The sequence below is a fragment of the Perca flavescens genome, chromosome 9 (genome assembly GCF_004354835.1).
Source record: "Perca flavescens isolate YP-PL-M2 chromosome 9, PFLA_1.0, whole genome shotgun sequence".
Lineage (NCBI taxonomy): Eukaryota > Metazoa > Chordata > Actinopteri > Perciformes > Percidae > Perca > Perca flavescens.
In genome coordinates this window covers 33169342-33189341 of record NC_041339.1, presented here as the reverse complement: position 1 = coordinate 33189341, position 20000 = coordinate 33169342, and the positions used below count along the sequence as shown (strand labels likewise).

Sequence of the window (20000 nt, the reverse complement as noted above, 5' to 3'; positions counted from 1 at the left end):
GGCCCGGATTGTGACGTCACAGTCCGAAACGAGCTGGCTAACCACAACCGTTAGCTCGTAGCGTTAGCATGCTACGTCGTTCTCAATAGCAAAGCACTGCTACAACACACTAACCTGACTCCGCCAGATGGATTGCTTCGCATTTGCTCGGCATATCCATCTGGGAACTTTCCGTTGGAGAACTTTTGGGAAGGGGCGGAATACTGGTTATTTGATTGGATGAACCATCTGTCTATCACCTATGTTGGTGATAGACGGGCCAAATCAACCAATCAGATCCACGGCGTATGAAAATACAACCATAAAGCCCGCCCCTGCTGCTGCAGGCAAAGCATAGCTCGTAAGCTCAGCATGCAAGCAACATGTCGGTAAAGGATATTTGCCATTTGTGTAACAAGAATTTAGGAATAAAAGACACCATTTCAGATTCCCGGACCATATTCCAAAAGAAGGATCCAACAGAAAAAAAGCATTAGCGAGCGGCTAACAGAATTAGGGCTACCGCTGGCTGATAATACTGGTTAGCTGATTGGATAAACCATCGGTCTATCACCACCTAACCCACCTCAAAACCAACGCTGATTGGCCCGGTTGTTTGGCTAATGGCTCCAAATTTTCTCTGCCTCAAGATGCCAGACTGATCTGCGAGTGGAAAACTGGAGCTCGCGAGATCAGGACGGTCTCACGAGGCTAACAACACACACAAGTTCACCATAATCTACAAAAGAACTACTTACATGTGCGCCCTCATTTAGAAGAAATGAGGGCGCGGAGGAGAAATTTAGAATTCTCCCAGCTAATCCTGCCTTGTAACTGACCAAAGTTGGAGAAACAGGCTTTCTTTTACTGTCTCTAGAGTTAGCTAGCTGACATGCTCTACATCTGAGCTACTGAGCATGTGCAAGTGCAATCAAAGATAGTACAGAAGAAGAAGATGAAAAGAGGACTCACTCTGTAGCTAAAACAGAAACCAGGTGAAAAGAGGATCTGCAGCAGTGAGAGAGAGCTGTGCAGTACAACAAAAAATATGGTGTTTTTTGAAAATTAAACCATGTAAACCTATTCTGGTACAACCTTCAAACACAGTTATGAACCTGAAAATGAGCATAATATGGGCGCTTTAATGTCTTGCCCTGTTAATTAAAGGCCTTTTATCATTTTTTGTAACCAACCCTGATGAAATGTTTTTTTAATGACTTCATTAGTTATGATTCTTCCTCCTTTTCTGTGTACTTTATTCCCTTCCATGACCGGTGGTTAAAAGGATACCAGAAGTGCTCCTGACACTTTTTTCTTTTGTTTTCATATACAAAATAGTTGTTATTATAAGAAAAAGGAGGCTATCTTCTATGGGTATCTTCTATGCTGCTGTGAGCTGGGGACAGAGCGTGAGTGCGAGAGACGCTAACAAGCTTAAAAGAGAAATCCCGCGCAAAATGAACCTTGGGGTTAAGAACAACGAATGCCGTGCTTGAGCTATGCTACTGGTTACTCGTTGCACGGCTTTCGACTGGTCGTGACTGTTTTCCCAAGATGGCGCCCGTATGTATATGTAAACGGTACTGTCTTTATAAACTATCTTTTTAATAAACTGTCTGTACACTTACAAAGTTCTCAGTGCTTCGGTTTACATGTAGGGACCCTCATTATGCTACCGTGGAAATGTGGTGCTATTTTGAGGCTTGTTAGTGGTATAGAAATAGTGATTTCTTTTTACTTTACCCTCTGCCCCGAAGACTAGCGCTGTAAGCTAATTAGCGGTTTGCGCTAAAACTGGTCACATTCGATTAGCATTAAACAAATCCCAGAGAACGGTCGACTCGGTACCCATGTGTTATTAACCCCTAGGTTCTTTTTTTGCGCCGGAATTGTCCTTTAACAAGCCAGTTAGGAGGGCCGGCTCAGTGATTGGAGAACAAGTTGAGCTGAACTCTCTCTGGAGGCGGTGACGAAGAAGAGGATGCTGTTTAAGTTGGTTAGCATGTAAAACAACATCTCCCACCCTCTCCACGTTATGCTGGTTTACAAGAGGGGGGTCTTTAGCCAAAAACTTATACCCCCAAAGTGTATGAAAGAGAGTGAAAACATTTCCCAAAACTGTGAAACTATTCCTTTAAATTTAAAAGACAATACCGCTGTTTTTGCACGTTTTGTGAAGCCACTTTTTTTTATTTTTGAATGTTTTACACACAAAGCCACTGGTTTAAATTCATTTTGCATAATGTCTTTTATTATGTAAAGGCTTCCACACCTCTCGTCTTGTATTTTTCATACCTTACATGATCTTAAGTATTAATTATGTTTTTGAATATATTTTATAAAAATGTTTTAGTTAGCATCATGTTCTCCTTTTATTACTGTCACACTTATTTTGCGTGGTGTCTAAAACATGTTTAAAAATCAAATCGTACACATTGAAAAAGGTCAGCAGTAATGTAAAATATAACTTGTTGTAATAAAGTGGCTACACAACACATGCAACAACAGTGGTACTGTCCTTTAAATTTAAAGCAATAGTTCCACAGTTTGGGGAAATGTATTCACTTTCTTTCCAAGAGTTAGACGAGAGGCATAATACAGCTCTCATGTTTGTGCATTATGGAGCTAAATCCCAGAGCGATTAGCTTATCTTAGCTTAGCATAAAGACTGGAGGCGGAGGGCCTAAGCTCTTCTAGGCTAGCTTAGCTCGGTTCAAAGTATAGGCTACACTTACCAGCATCTGTAAAGCTGACACTATTTAACACGTATCATGTTTGTTTATATGAACATAAACGTAAACTAATAACTTTAGTTTTAGAAGAAATTATAAGCTGCCCTATTTCTTTATGGACAACAGTTTATCCATCTGCCTGGTGCTACAATGCTCCTCATTGGGCGCAAAGAAATAGTTACAGCATGTGATCACTTCAGACATGTTATTTCTACAAGTGTGCTACAAAATACAATCTTACTTAATTAGCTGCACATACAAACAAATCATTAGCATCACCGAGAAAAATTCCCATAAACCAGTTAAGTGATTGCTAAAGGGCCCCAAGAAATTCATGAGCCAGGTCTAGTGTGTGCTCTAAGATGGGTGTGGTTGGCAGACTGTAACACACACACACACACACACACACACACACACACACACACACACACACAGGAGGTGAGAGATGAGTGAGAGCTGAGCACAAGTTGTCACATCTGTTACACTGTCAACCACACCCTGAATACCAGCTCCATGTATTTCAGAGACATCGGGGGTAAAATTATTGCTATCAGGTTCACACACACACACACACACACACACACACACACACACACAACACAAGGTCACTCACACTCAAGTCATTTGGGAGCAGCTGCAGCCAAATCAACACCCTCGACATAGGCCTACAGTATATCCGTTTGAAGACATTTGAGGCACAATTCCTAGCTTCACTGCACGTTTGACAGTCCAGCAGCGTGAGCTATAGTTCATTTCCTGTCTTGTTCTGATGATAATAATCTGATTAATAGAGACAAACAATGCAAGAGCGCGTACTGTGATCATTTGACGCCCTCTTGCGGCCGACATGCAGCACATCATCCAAAAACACTGACATCCTTCATTGTCCCCTCAAACCAGTAGCTCATTCTGCCTATAAATATGACATATACCATATGACGCAAAAAACCTCCGTGGGACGTTCAGTAAACGATCCCAATGCACACTGCCGCCTTAAAAACAACATCAAGCTTGCTTCTTTTTATTATAGGCTAAATCATCTCGTGTCGATGCAAGACGTGAATGACTGAATCATAACAAGCTTTATGTTCAGTGGAGGGCAGAAGCGGCACAAAGGGGATCATTGTTGCCTGCAGATGCCCGTCAGTGGTGCAGTCGCCCTTTGAAGGCTCTCCAATCGTAGCGCATAGCGCGACCGAGGGAGGGCGGGGCTTGACTCCCCCCACCCCACATCTCTGCTTCCAGACCCGGTTTAAGCACCGTGTCCCATTGACAGGACGGCGACAAAACCGAGCAGCGTGTTCCACCGCGTCTCTGAACTCCACCACCGTCAAAGTGGACCGGTGATGACTTGGAGCTCGCGGATTCTGGACTTCAGAGACTAAAGGGATGCGCACCTCCAGGAGGTCACCGTTTGGACAAGTATGAGACCTGTGGCGCACATGGATGAAGGACCAGCAGATATTCAGTTGATCCCAGTGTGGATGTAGCTCCATATATATTCCACTTCTACACTACCAGCAGGCCTGGCCCAGTTCAGCCCCACATGGATGGATCCCGCTGTAGGAGCTGTACTCATGGAATACAAAGCCCGTGCTGGTGAGCATGCCTGCCTGTCCGAGTCCACTCCTCTCCGGGAGCCTCTCCACAGCTCTCTCCCCTCTCCACTCGGACATCCCCTGGTCGCTTCAAGCCCCCTCAACATGAGGACGACTGCTCGGTGATTCTGTGCCTCTGCACGCCTGCACGGACCGGAGACCCCTATATTTGGATCGTGCTTTTTTTTTGGCTACACACGCAGGATTTATCTGAGCCGTGGGCTTCCTTTGTGTCAAAGGGCTTAACGCAGAGTGCGCGGACGGCAACAGAGCGGGGGCTTTGCTTCACCCGCTGTTGCGTCCAGCTGCTCTCTTTGTGGCCGGGCCGTGATGGCAGCCGGCCGGCCGGAGGCGCAGGACCACCCGCCCGAGAACGGCTTCACCCCGCTGGAGCACCCGGTGCCCCGGCTGCTTCCGCACATCGACGGCTCGGTTCTGCCGTCTCTGGGGGGCTTTGGGAAACATCAGAAGCAGCTCGTGGTCCTGACCTGGATACCGGCATTGTTCATCGGCTTTAGCCAGTTTTCGGATTATTTCCTCCTGGCTCAGCCTAATGGCACGTGCGTGCAACCCCTCACCAACGAGAGTAACTGGACCACGGCACCCCCGCCGGTAACCGTCCCCGGTGGCGCACCCGCGCTGCAACCCAAAGGCAACGGCACCATCAGGGAGGGATACGGCGACGACAGCGGCGGTATGCTGTGCGCCTGCAAGGAGTGGAGGCTGGAGCTGCAGACGGGACTTAGCCAGAATGTTGTTACCAAGGTAACGACTGAGCACCATGATAGACCCACAGTGTATCTCTCTGACAGAGGAGACAGCTCTGTGTTCACCACCATCTTCATCATCATCATCATCATCATCATCATCACTGGCAGTCTCAGTTTAGAACAGAGCAGAGGTTGATACATAATTGACAAGTTACTGACCATAATATATATAAATATGTGTGTGTGTGTGTGTGTGTGTGTGTGTGTGTGTGTGTGTGTGTTTTGGGCATAACATATGGTTAAAGTCAGCATCACATTATTAATGAGAATATTTTTCAACATTTAGACATCAAATTAATACCAAATCACATATAAAATAATCAGTGATGTTCAGTTCAATGCCCTGTGTTCCACTGTTGTGCATTACATCACACTAAACACTTAACTTGTGCAAGGCTGGACTACCAAATAGGCAAAGTGGGCAACTGTCTCAGAACCATAGAACCAGGGATGCACCCTTTTTTTCCTCCCGATACCGATTCTGATATCTCACCTCGGTGAATCTGCAGATGCGGATACCGAGCACCGAGTCGCCTGCCTTGACTTGGTGAATGTAACTAATAGCAGAAACACTGATATTTATAATGACATTGAAGAACCTGTATCAATATACCAATCTGCTTAACAATGATCAGTGTATCTTTGCACAGTACTCCAGGGACCCTGTGCTCCACACCTTCTGTCTGTTAGCAGTTTTTTGTTTATTAACTGTTAATTTATATCACACTAAAGCACTGACATAAAAAAAGGTCTTCATGTGCCTTATAACCTAATCTTGAATCCATGTTTTGAAGACTGTTAGGGCTGCAACTTACAATTATTTTCATTGTCGATTAATCTGTTGATTATTTTCTTGATGAACTGATAATTTGTTTGGTCTATAAAATGTCAGGAAATGGTGAAAAATGTCGATCAGTGTTTCCCAAAGCCCAAGATGACGTCCTCAAATGTCTTGTTTTGTCCACAACGCAAAGATATTCCGTTTACTGTCACAGAGGAGAGAAGAAACTAGAACATTTTCACATTTAAGAAGCTGGAATCAGAGAATGTTGACTATTTTTTCATTATAAAATTACTCAAACCAATGAATTGCTTATCAAAATAGTTGCAGATTAATTTAATAGTTGACAACTAATCAATTAATCTTACTGCTTTAGTCACTGTGTCAAAATCAGTTTTAAAACCTTCATTATTTGAGTTTTGTGCTTATATTTTGCATATTGTTTTTTTTAAATAATGTGTGCAATCACATTACAGTGGAGCCAATCCTGAGCCAAAAAACAACTTGTAGAGAGAGTGGAAGGAACGGGGGCCATCATTTCATGTGTAAAATACCAAACTTGAATGACTAATTTCTGCTTTGGATCCAATTTAGACAGCAGCATTTTGTAAAATGATAAAAAACTGTAGGGTCACAGCATCCCGGATTCCACTGAGAGTTGATCAACAGCAATGTTGAGTTTTCCCCCAACTCGGTTTTCTCAGATAACGCTGGTGCTAATAGCCCGTACATAATAAACCCATACTGCCTGAGTTCTCCACATCACCACCGGCCATTTCACAACCCAGACCATCGGTCAAACCAATAATCATCTCCTTCTCTGCTCCTCTGCGCAGTCGGCGGCTCAGCGGGGAGTTCTGTAAATCATTGTTAAACACCAAACACTGTTTTCACACAGCTGAGTCGCTCTGCTGCGCTCTTCCTAGACACTTTCAGGGTCGTGCACAAGTATAGAGTACACATCGTGCTTCCACATTGTGTCCTTGGCTGAGTTTCAGATGCTGAGAGCTGCAGCGGTGCAGTATGCACTGACCCATGCAGAGGAAAGAGTGGAAAGCTATTGATTTCTGTTGTTATGGACACGCGTCCACATTCACACACATGCTCCTCTCATCTCTTTTTTTGCCTTCGAGCTGCACGGTTGAATATTTCAAAGGTGTTTGCAGCATGCTGGCACACTCATCAGCCTTCATGAATTATCAAAACAGTGAGTCGGAGAGTTTGACAGACTTCTGATCAGAAAAGCCCACGTCTTTGTTGTTCTGTGCTGCTTTCCAGATTAAAACAGCTGCTGATGTTTAATTCCCTCTTATCTTTTTTTGGTGTGGTTTTCTCCGAAAAGTTGACTTGATGTTGCTCTCTCTCTGTGTTTCTCTCTTGTTTCAGTGGAACCTGGTGTGTGACTCAGCCTGGAAGGTGCACATTGCCAAGTTCTCTTTGCTGGTGGGCTCCATATTTGGCTACCTAGTGATGGGTGTCATGGCTGACTGGTAAGCTGCCTCTTTTATGTCCGTTTTGTGCCACTTTACAGCTTCGGTTAGCTAACCCTGTACAATCTATTCATCTGAGCTACAAAAAACACACATATTTTCTCACATCTACTCGTATCTAGCCATGCAGATAGTTTGGGTTTTATTTGTATAGGCTTTTGTCTCTAAGATTTCGGCCTCTATCACAAAATAGTGGAGGTGAATGGAGTTTATAAGGAGCACTTTAAACCTTGAAAAATTACATTTAAACAAGACTAAGAGTGTAGAACCATGCATGCTAGTGTCTGTGAGGCTGTACTTTGGCTGCACAGTGGTGAGTAATAATAATAATAATAATAATAATAATAATAACTTTTATTTATATAGCGCCTTTCAAGAAACCCAAGGACACTTTACAGAATTACTGTGGCTAAACTAAAGGAGGTTGTAGGCTGTGGTAAACCAAAACAGGTGGTGTTTCAGGATTTTTTTTTTTTTTTTTAATGTCCAGGGATGTAGCATTTCGCATATCTGCAGGGAGGGTGTTCCAGAGAGATGGGGCTGCAGCACTAAAGGCTCTGTCTCTGAAGGTACAGAGTCTGGGGGGGAATGGAGAGCAGGCCAGCGTCTGAGGACTGCAGGTTTCGGGGGTGGGGGGTAGTGATAGAGGAGGTCGGAGAGGTACTGTGGGACTAGGCTGTAGAGCTAAATGCTTACATCCGCATGCTAACTTGCTCACAATAACAACGCTAACAGGCTTTAGAAAGTATAGTGTTTATCATGTTCACCACCTTGTTGTCAGTTTCTGAAGAAATTTTGAAACTACAATCTAGAATAAAAGTCAGGGAATCATTAAAGGTATTTCAAATGTCGAATGTCTACACCAACGTTCATGGAAATCCACCCAATAGTTGCTGAGACATTTCACTCTAAATCAAAAGTTTTGAGCCAATTCATGTGGCTGTATTTAATTGGATAAGTAAAAACTTTGAACTGATGATGGCGCTAGAGGAAATGTCAATGGACAAACAAAGTAGTCAAAAGGTTTCCTCTGGGGACTATGAATATCTGAACTAAATTTCATGGCAATCTATCGGATATCTGTTGACATATTTCAGTCCAGATTGATTGGCCAACCGACATCGCCACCCTTGGAGCCACGCTACTAATGTGGCTAAAAATTCAACAGCAACAACTCGTTCCAGAAACAACGAGCCTCACGCAAAAACATTTTGTATTCCTCTAATAAATCACTGACCGATCAGTATGGCTAACCTACAGATCTTACTTACCTTGCAAAGGCAGCTGGATTCTCGCAATATCACGAGATTACCCACGAATATCGCGGGATCACATATCACACAAAGATCCATCTTGTCATGCTTCAAGTTTTGCGTTTGTGCCTGAACTACCGAACCAATCGGCGTCCGGTAAAGGAGGAACTGGCAGCTACGGCCGTGGTTTTGGCGTGTGACGGCCGCGACTGTTCACTTAACACAATACACTGTGTAGTGTTTTAAGTATTTTATTAACTAAAATCAATGTCTTCATTCATAAATATGTCCTCATTGTTGTAAAATTACCTCTGCCAATGATCTGACTTATCCTCGTAAGCGAAGAATTTCTTATATGTATTTACATTGGAAGGGTACGTCCAAGGAGGCTTCCATGTCGTTCCGCCATTTTGAAAAACTGTAATCACTCAGAGGGACATAAAGCACTAGCCTACCTGTCTAGCTAATCCATAAAGCGTTTTCGTTCAGAGCCAGCGCCACGTGACTGAAACCAGCTGAAATGGAGAAGGAGATCAGTGAGAGGCGCTTGTCATCGCCCCGGCAAATTTGAAAGCATGCACTGCACTTTAGTTCATAACGGAGGATCAGACTAATGCCAAGCCACAGGAGAAAGAATCCTTGTCGCCAAAAAAGCGAAAATTGGAAGACATGTTGTCATAGCTTCTTGGTACATAACGGCTACCATAGTTGCAACACACATTTGAAAAAGCGAGGCGCTAGAAAGCACTATTCGTTTGAATGCAAAATACAATTTCACTGCTAGATGGGAGAAATTCCTACACAGTGTACCTTTAAAACAACAATGGCGGACATGACAGATGGTTCATCCAATCCCCTGCCAGGTTTCTTTCTAAAAACAGTTTCCATTGATGGCATCTCAGATTGTTCTGTGTAAAAAACCATGTGATGCGTCAGGTTAAGATCTTACAGGGGAACAGGGACAATTTCTGCAGTAGATAATAAATCAAATATGGTCAGGAGTTACCAGGAGATTGTTGTCAGACAGACATATTGCTATTAAATGATTTAAATTACTTCTTTTTTTAAATTGGACATAGAGCTGTAACAATTCAAAATGTTACTGTACAATTAATTGTCTCAGAAATAATTGCTATTGACAATATAATTGTCTGTTTATGTATTACTTTTGCAAACAAATTAAAGTTTTGAATGAATCCCAGGATACATCTTTTAGTCTATATCACCCTTATGTGACCCAGATAATGTAATAACACAGGTACACAGTCTATAAAGTAAACCACGCCTCTTTATTATCATAAAACACTATTTTTTCTTCTTAAATGGACATAAACCCCCAACAAAGAAAATTTGTGATTAGACAATTATATATTAATTGTGACAGGCCTACGTGGAAAATTAAAACCAAATATACTGTATCTGCATGGCTGAGATAGTCAGTCTGTAAACCTTTAAGTCACGCTGCTGTCTGCTGTATATTCACTGTGGACGCTTCTGCAGCCCGTCAATACCCCCCACCACCACCACCACCCCCCACCCTGAGCTGCCTCGTGGGAAAAATAAGTCCCTGCATTGTGTTTGGGATCAGTAACCAGGGAAACTATGTAAAGAAAATGTGCAGGCCAAAGAGGCCTCAGCTCTGACCCGACCCATTGACCTACTGACCCCCCCCCCCACCTTAAACCAGGAAGCCCACAGAGTCAGAAGCAAACAATGACTGGAATGAGCCCTTTCACACCACAAGCTTCTTCTCTCAGTTTGGGACAGTTTTTCTAAACACTTTGCTACGTCTTTCTCCTTCTTGCTTCTCTCCGTCTCTAAAGGTTTGGTCGACACCCGGTGTTGATTCTCTCGGTGCTTTTCATGCTGGTGTTTGGTCTGAGCGTTGCCTTCTCTGTAAACGTCACCATGTTCAGCACCTTGCGCTTCTTTGAGGGTTTCTGCTTGGCGGGCCTCGCTCTCTCCCTCTACGTGCTCAGTAAGTACATGCTGTCACCTCCTCCAGCCTGCTGCTTTTTATTTATTTATTCATTTATTTATGCTTTCCTCGCTACTGTATTTCCACATTCCTGCTCCATCATTTATTGTGTTTATTTCATCGCATTATTAGTGCCTGAGTAGTACAGTATGGATCCCTGGAAGGGAGGTACAGTATGGGAGAAAAAAAAAAAATATATATATATATATATATATTTATATATTGTGTCCCACTATAGCAGGGGTGGCGAACCTGTGGCTCTTGAGCCGTATGCGGCTCTTTGCCTGCTCCTTTGAGGCTCTAAGTTTGAAACATTTCAGATAAGTTAAAAAAAAAAAGCATTTGAATGATGCATTTGCCAATACATTTGCCAATTATTTTAAAATAAAAAATTATGCAGCAGAGTTTTTTTTATGGACCGATTCTGCAACCTGAGGAATAAAAGCTGCCCCAGATTTCTGAAAGAGTGGCCACAACCGAGTACAACCAGACCTAAAAAGGATTGTGGATAACAAAGACTGTCAGGTTTCCCACTGAGTCAATCTAAGTAAGAAAAAAACAACTATGAAAACTGCTATGTATTATGACTTTCATTAGATCTGGAAGTCACTGTTGCTGTTATAATGTGGACGTGTTGTGTGGCTTTTTGCTATGGTGCGTATTTTTTTGTGGCTCTCTATGCTGAACTGGTTGGCCACCCCTGCACTATAGCAACACAACAATCCCTGCAGACTGACCAGAATCCGACAACTTTTATTCTCACATAGTCAAATAGCTGTTGTCTTTTAAGAAGTGTTTTTTTGGGGGGCGTTTTCAGTTAGTATGTTGATTACACACTAAATTACATAGTTATGCAACCATTTAACATTATTGGCTTTAATTCTTATTGTTTGTTGGTGCAGAGACTTTGCCATTTTTATTTTGCAAGAGAATGCAAAGGCAGGCCTGTTTTACCTCCCCCTGTCTAAAATACTGTATTTCCCCCTACAGTATGTCCCCTCGGTGGCTCTTCATAATAGCCAGTGGCCAAGGTGACACCAAATGGCTAATAGCATTTTCATTTCTCCCGAGAGTGGCTAAACCCCCCGCACTGCACTCCCCGCTATCCCCTCTCCCTGCGGCTGCCCCTTCTCTTTCTCACCCTCTGCAGGCCTCCTCTCTGTCGGGCCAGTAGGAGATTAGTCACACATTATGCGTGGAGTGAGGGCAGACTTTAAGCTTGGGCGGTGGGGCGGGTTTTCGTACCTCTCTGCAGGGGGTTCCCGATAAAGCTCTGCTGAACTGCTTCTTAACACAAACAAACAAAATGGACGCCTCCGAGTCGTCTGTCGAGAGACTCCTGTGAGTTGGATTTAATCTGTGATGTGTACGAAGGCAAACAAACACTAGTAATGCGTGGAATGGTATTTTATAGCCCTATATATGATGGGTATAATATCAAGACTCTCACTGTATGGGCTGTATGGGTGGAGGAAAATATCTACAGTAACTGGGATTTTTTTTCTGTCTATTATTGAGATTTATAATGCAATTACTCTCTATACATTTGAACTTCAGGCTTGCATTTGTGCTTACTGTTAACCCAGTGCACACTTCCCTTTCTCCCTCTTTATCCGTCTCTACAGCTTGCTCATTCATGTCTCACACATAGACACACTCACACGCGCTGTCATTTTCCTCTTGTTATTTCAGTCTGTTTGCCAAACAGTGTATCTGTAATGGGATGGCAATTTTTCTGTATGTCACTTGTTTGTGTGCTCACTGTTGACAATGATGGGATAAGTAACTGCGTGTGTGTGTGTCTGCTGTTTGTGTGAGAGAACAGATTGTTCGCATGCTCTTTGAAGAGCAACAAAAACGGGTGTGTGTGAGTTTTGCGCGAGGTGTCTGGCTGTTGTCTGAGGTGTAGATGAATACGGTAGGAGGAACAGTCGGCTCTCTGCCACAGAACGAGTCGCTCTGAAGTAACCTCACAGATAATAGACACAACCGTCCCATTAACAGTAAAAAAAGACTAATGCAGAATAACAGCACACACTTTTGGATCTTACAACAAACACATCCTCGAAGGCTGAACGCATACTGTACTGACATATTAGCTGTGAGTCAATGCAACCCACACATTTCTCTCATTATTATTCCAAACTAAAACGACACAGATGCAGAGAGGAATATGAAACGTCTCATCACTGTACCTTGGTTCTGCTTTTATTGTTTGCCGAGAGAGGAACAGCAGTCACCCTGCAGGACATCAGTATTTTGGCGGTGACACATTGTTGTGTTGTGTTGTGTTGGCTCTGTAGTCCAGTGCATTGGGTTTTCAAAAGAAAAATAATGGTTGAAGAAGTGACTTTAGGCTTTAGTTTGAAGGTAATTACATCCGTATTGCGTGAACGCTGGAGCCATAGCTCTTTCTAAACAGTCTCGCAAGAAGTACTTGTAGCTTTTACTTCAGTAAAAGCAGCAAAACTGCTCTGTAAAAAGACTTTGTTATGAGTAAAAGTCTTATAATTTTTAAATAATATGAATAACATGAATTTCAAAACTCCGCACCAAAATGATTTATTATGTTAATTCAGGAACTCAACTGTCTGTCATGTAAACCCAAAAATACAAATAAAAAATCATTAAAATCATGAACTCAAGGGACGACGGGAGCTGGCTACAGGACAACTCAAATCACCATGAACAGTTTTTAATGTTCTATCAGACTATAACTACTCCAGAGTCTGCTCTTGAGACTTTGCTCTATAATTTTCGGGACAATTAGGGCAGGATTCAAGATAACTGCTTGGATTTCGGGACTGTCTGGTCACCCTAAGCCTATAATTTGCAAGGGAATGTAAAGATGAATTGCTAATCTTAAAAACTCTTTTTACTAGTTTACTACTTCAGTAAATGTACGTATTTATTATATTATGTATTAGTTATTTTCCACCACTGCAAATGAGGCAACTACAAGTGTTTTAATTCAGATGAAGAGTGTAGGAGGTTGCTATACGTAGTCTCTCGGTTTTAAGGGCCCAAAGGTACGAGTTGGATACACTTAAATAGAGTCGTCATATTCAAAACTGTACTTACTAAGCTTGCAGTCTCCCATCCAAGAAACCAGAGCCGAGCCCATCATTAGCTTCCGGGCGTGCTCAGGGTTAGATCTGGGATTGCGGCGAACATCTTTAAAACGAAGACAAATCAACTGCACCGTTCAACTTTGACCTAATTTTCCTGTGCAATAAGGGATTTTCCAATTGCCATTTCCATCTTGGCCACGTTCAGCCCCGACCAAAGCTGGGAATCACACGTCACACCCGAGTTGAATGCGTTCCATTTAAAACACAGATTTTTATTGTTTTCGTTAGCTCTAGCCAGGTTAGCCATCGCAAGCAATGCCAGTTTATAACAACGCATTACACAGTTTTTGTGCATACAAACAGCGTGACAAGTCCACAAATAGAAGTTGGACAGGACTGTGTGACTGATTTAGTGCGACACAAATAAGACAGAAGTGCTAATATCTGTATGTTACTACAGCTTTCACTACTGTTGATGCACGAGCAGCCATGTTGGATTTTTAGCTCGGGGTAGTGCGATGCTGTCCGAGTTCCGTGCTTAGAAATCCGTGTTTCCGACTTTGACCTCAGAAAATCCGACGTCCGGGTACAAATGGAACGCCTTTCTTATTACCATGAGTTTACATCCACATCTCTGCTGATTGGGTATCGCCAGTGACAAAGCCAATAAACGAGAGACACGCTCACTAAACAAAAGAAAACAGAACTCAAAGCCGGTTCACGCCGTTCCAAGGAAACATGTTGTTCAACATGGAAATCGTAGCAAAACGCTGCACACCGTTTGCAGATTGAACGTGCCCCTGGTCTCCAGCAGGTGAAACACATAATCAGTTGGATTCAAGTCATGTGACTGACTTGGCCAGTCAAAAACATGTTACGGGTTGTCCTTAAAAGATGGTCGCCCCGTCTGGATCAAACTGAAAGGGGGATTGTGTATAAAAAGGGACAGATGTTAACAGCCATTATGGATGTAAAACCCCTCAAATTAACACTAAAAGCCAGCACATTCAAATCAGAGTCTGGTAGACTGCTGAGTGCTAAATATGCTCAGATCAGATAGAGAGACACAGAAATATGCATGCAGCACATGTATACTGTATTATGGATGATTGTACAGTAGGTGTGCATGTGTATGTGCTGTGGTTACACTGCTCCTTCTTATCGTGCCCATCTTGCCGCAGAAATACTCTTTCCGCCTGCCTCTTCTCTCCCTCCTCTCACCCTTCGTCACTGTAAACGCAGCGCCAAATTTCTATATCTAATTCCAGCACCTTGACTCTCCTCTGCCTCATTCATCCCATCCTCCTCCTCCTCCTCTCTCTCTCTCTCTCTCTCACTACCATTTCATCACTACCAGCACGCTCACCCTCACTTTCTCATTTTCTCGAGGCTTATTCGAAATCTCTCATCGTTCGGTTATCTCCCTGCAGCACGCAGCGAATAATAAACTCCACTGGAGCTGCCAGCAGGAGCTTTAGTTTGCTCTGCTAATGTAAATGTGTTGATTTGTGTGTTGTGTGCATATTTGGTAGTTGCATTCTGAGTTTATTAGTTTGTAATTTAGCACCTACCACAGGACCGTCCTCTGGGAGCTGGAAGGAAGGAGCTTTTGTCTCCTCGTATCTTTTTTCTTTGTTATTCTTCCCATTACCCAAAGTCATCTGGAAAATATTATAAATAATAAATACTCTGTTGGCTTTAAAGGCTGCTCCTTCACAGCAGAGAGCAGACGTAGTCAGCTTAGGCTTACAGCTGTTACAATGGATTCCAAAAGCATCAAACGTCCACAGAAACTTCTCAAACCACTGCTGCAGCATAGTCAACTTCTCTGCCATTGATCCATAAGTTCATCATGTTCCAATAATCATTGCGTTACCCCGCCCCCCCCCCTCCCAAAAAAAAGGCTAACTATGCTCCTTCATGTAGGGAGGCCATAGTGTGACACAGAAGTAGTGCATATAGCTCTGTTGTGGAGAGAAACTATGAGTGTTTGGAACAGAGGTAAAGGTTTGAGACTTGGAGCCCTATCATGCTGTGTTATAAATGTCACCATTCAGAGACCTGAAAGACTTGCATAAACACTAGTCAAGAACTTGAGACTTGTTCAGAGACGTATTGGACTTGAGAACAGTTCTGGGTCTGAACAAACAATAGCAGTAGAAGTAGATTGTGCTGCAGGAGAAGACAAGTTTTGGCATGTTTTTATCAGAATAAATTGTGTCAACCTTTGAATTCAGTGTACATCCTATAAATCCCAACTGGCTGGAGCTGCTGTAGTAAGATACAAGGATTTTCAGAGCCACTTCTCAAGGCCTACAGGGAGCAAGCATGTGGTGCTCAAAAGATGTTTTTGTTTTTATTGAGTGAGGCTTGCAGGACCCAGAGGAATTACGCTGCAGTTGCTTTTACACCAATGGGACAAGGTTAATATCTTTGTCTCTTCCTCTCGGTCTCTGATCCTCAGAGACTTGTAAGTAATGACAGAGACATGCAGTATATGTAAAAGAGTGTGTGTGTGTGTGTGTGTGTGTGTGTGTGTGTGTGTGTGTGTGTGTGTGTGTGTGTGTGTGTGTTATGAGCACGGGGGACTACAGCTGACTCTTTCAGCAGGGGAGAAATACTGTCCTGTCAAGCAATGCCTTTGTCAAATCTGTTTCCCATCCCTGCCGCTCTATGAAGTCATTTAGTTAAAGGCAGCAGCAGCAGCAGCAGCAGCAGCAGCAGTTCATTTTAATTCTGTGGTATCTTTAATAGCAATGCTGTGGTGGTAAAAGGTTTATTACATCAAATAATTCAGCATCAATTACAGACCCTGAAGAAGATCTGGACAGGAAAGTTTCCCAATTCTCAAAATAGTCACTCTGCGCAATACTACAATTATTTATTCATTTTGTTTATGTCATGTTCTATAAAAATGCCACAAAATATTAAATAAAATGCTCATTACGAGTTTCCCGGGCCTAAAGTGACAAATTCAAATTGTTTGCTTTGCTTGTCCAATCTCAAAGGTATTTAATTTACAGTGATATTAAAAACTGAGAAAGGCAGCAAATCCTCCCATTTAATAAGCTGGAATTAGCTAATGTTTGGCATTTGTATCCATGTTAGCAGCTCTAGAGATGGTAATATAAGTCTATAGGTCAGTCGATTGGTCTTCCACGGTATTATCTCAACAACTACAAGATGAATTGAAACCAATTCTCACACACACACACACACACACACACACACACACACACACACACACACACACACACACACACACACACACACACACACACACACACACACACACACACACACACACACACACACACACACACACACACACACACTCTGGACTCATGCTGTTAGAAAGCCAATCGTCTCTGCGCCTTGTTCTCATGCCCCGGGCAAGGTTACCGAGGGAGCAGCAGACAACAGAAAGTGTGTGTGGCGCTGTCAGCCATTTGTCATCAAAGATGAGTTTGGCCATTAGATCAGCTGCTTTTTGTTGCCTTCTCTTTGTTTCTAGCCTCCCTTGCTTCCATTATGTTTTTTTTTGTTTTCCACGCCCGCTGACTGTTCAGATGCAAGGACAGTGGAGAAGCTGCTCTGTGAAAGGAGGAGGAGGAGGGAGGAGGAGGAGGAAGGAGGAGGAGAGGGACGGGGGGAGGGGAAGGGGGTAAGGAGGGTAGGTAAAAGTGGGGGATGGTGGCTTTACAAAGGTTGAGGGAGCCACTTCAGCCCTGATGAGCAAGAGGAAAGACTGGGCAGAAGGGTGGGGTGGGGGGGCAATGAGATAATCAGCACAAGGAGAGCCATTCTCCACTCAGCTGGAACAAAAGGTTCTTGCCAGTGAGTGTGTGTGTGTGTGTCTGTGTGTGTGAGAGAGTGTTGATATCCCAGTAGAGTCAGCGGGATCAGAAACGTCCCCAGAGAGTTGGGGAGTGGTTTTTGTTTTGCGAGGTAGGTTTGAGATGCATTGCCTTTGCCAATGTACAGTTTATTTCTCTAGTGTGTGTGTGTGTGTGTGTGTGTGTCTCTCTGTCTATCTGTCTGATCCATGCCTATTGACTGCTGTGGAACCAGCGGTACCACAGAGACACAGGGCTGTGTTGTTTGTCAGATCAGTCACAGCAGTGGTGGAAATACAGAACATGCAAACAAACACTGTACCAGTAGGATTTTAAAGGTACCTGTACACTTTCCTTTTATGTTACGTCATACTTGCCTCTACATTTCAGAGGTACATATTGAACATTTTACTCAACTACATTATTTTGACAGCTTTAGTTATTTTGCAGAATAAGGTTGCACATACAAAACATTAATCGTCATCGACTAACATATGAAGCATTGTTACGTATGCATAACTCCCTGATTGTACACCCAGGTACAACATTTAAATGCAACAATATGCGGTATATATAAAAATATAATACTACTGAAAGCTGCATTCATTGTTCTTTGGCTTGGACACTTGGGGGCAGCGGAACAAGTTGAAGTTGTTTCTTTTGGGTTTACCAAGCCATCCACTGTTTATACAAAATTATTGATTTGTGAAGCTTTGATAGATAATGTATGTATCTCTATGTATTCTATTTAATAGTGCTGTCAAACGATTAAAATATTTAATTGTGATTAATCGCATTAATGTCATAGTTAACTCGCATTTAATGGCAATGAATCGCATATTTGCTAGGCCAAAAAGAACGTTAATCTCGAGGTAAAAAAATTTACGCCGTTAAAATGGTTTTGCGTTAATGCCGTTAATAACGCGTTTAACTCACAGCACTACTATTTAATATTTTGAATATCTATTAAATATTTTGTAGCATGGATGGGCAAGATTTGTATAATGACAAAAATAAAAACTTGACTCCTTGAATTACTTCAAAATCATTTCTCAAACATCCATCACAGTTAACATGCCAACTATCACCATCCGTGTAGTGGTGGGAATCACAGGGTACCTCACAAAACGATACAATACATGGCTCACGATACCGATTATATCACAATAGAGCAATTCTGCGATAATCAATACATTGCTAGGCAATCCTATAATGATACATCACGATATCGGTCTGACTATGAATACAAAATGCCCGTGAAAAGGTTAAGTGCAGGTTTTCTCTCTTTATTCACTGCCAAGTCCAAACGGTTAGAAAACAGCACAATTCTGCAGCACAAGTTTTTCAGTCTGTAAATTCAAATAAAAAAGAACTACAGAGCAACTATGGGTCCAGACTTTGCACTTAACCGTGGCACACCGACTTATTGGGACTTTGTCTTATTCACCGTATCCCCTAGAGTTAGAGAAGTCCATATCCTTCTCTTCTCCGTGCGTGTCGTAACTCTGTCTGACGCACCCACCGCTAGCCTAGCTTAGCACAGATCCTGGAGGTTACTGGCTCCAATTAGCCTACTGCTCCCAATAAGTGACAAAATAACGCCAACATGTTCCTATTTACATGTGATTTGTAGAGTCACAGCGTGTCCAAATAACAAGGTCACATGAGCCACCTTCTAACCATATACATACTGGGAACTATATTCTCAGAAAGGCGAAGCACTGCTACTTCTGCGGAGTGTATTTTTACATAGTGGTATTACTACTTTTACTTTAGAACAATGTCAAAATACTTTTTACACTAATGGCTGACAGACTCTGCCTTTCTTCTTTGATGCATAAAGACAGGGTGAAGAGAGAGGAGGGTTAAGGATTACGGGTCAGGGTAATTTCCTTCATCTGTTTTGGTTCCTGCAGGGAGATATTAACTCTAAAAACTGTCTGTCTGGGCTTGAAGAGAACACAGATGAAGGGATTTTGCAGGAATACCTCTATTTCCTTCTAAATTAATCATTTTGCCGTCTGTCTTTCATCTGAAAATCTTTGTCATCTTTCTTTGTTTTTCTTTTCTTCCCTCTCTCCATGGGTCTCCCTATGCCTCCCTCTTGCTAGTCTTTATTATCATTCCTCCAGTGATTCCACTGATGAATGCAGGGACTTTTTGAAGTCCTTTAGAGGGAGGGGAGGGGGGAGGGGGGTCATTTGTATTCTACCCCTCTCTTCCTACTTTCTCCTCTCCCTCCCGTTCCCTTTCCTCCCCCTCTTTTTCTTTTCCTCCACAATAAGTGATAAAACACGAGGCCAGGTTAGTGAGTTCCCTCCTGCTTGCTCTCCCTCCCTCCCACAATGGTCACCTTCAAGAAGACCTTGCCATATGGGCCAGGCCATCTGGACTGTACCATGTTACAGACAGTAGGGGAGGGGAAGATAGCCTAGTCGAGGGGGGGGGGAAATTAAGGGACGGTGAAAGTGAAACGCTCACCGAGCAGCTGAACCGTCTCAAAAGCTTTGAC

At 42.9% G+C, this 20000-nt stretch overlaps 1 protein-coding gene across 2 annotated transcripts in view; it reads left to right on the top strand.

Annotated features, from left to right (window-relative positions):
* The first annotated feature begins 3963 nt into the window (after positions 1 to 3963).
* Positions 3964 to 20000, top strand: part of slc22a23 (solute carrier family 22 member 23) — a 23588-nt gene continuing 7551 nt past the window's right edge. The window contains exons 1-3 of one of the 2 annotated variants that reach the window (XM_028588242.1): positions 3964 to 5074; positions 7247 to 7350; positions 10427 to 10581. In XM_028588242.1, coding sequence (XP_028444043.1) covers positions 4640 to 5074; positions 7247 to 7350; positions 10427 to 10581 — 694 coding nt within the window. In that variant the 5' untranslated portion in view covers positions 3964 to 4639. Of the gene's footprint in view, positions 5075 to 5130; positions 5211 to 7246; positions 7351 to 10426; positions 10582 to 20000 lie in introns of those variants that run through there. The other variant, XM_028588243.1, reaches the window with a different exon arrangement.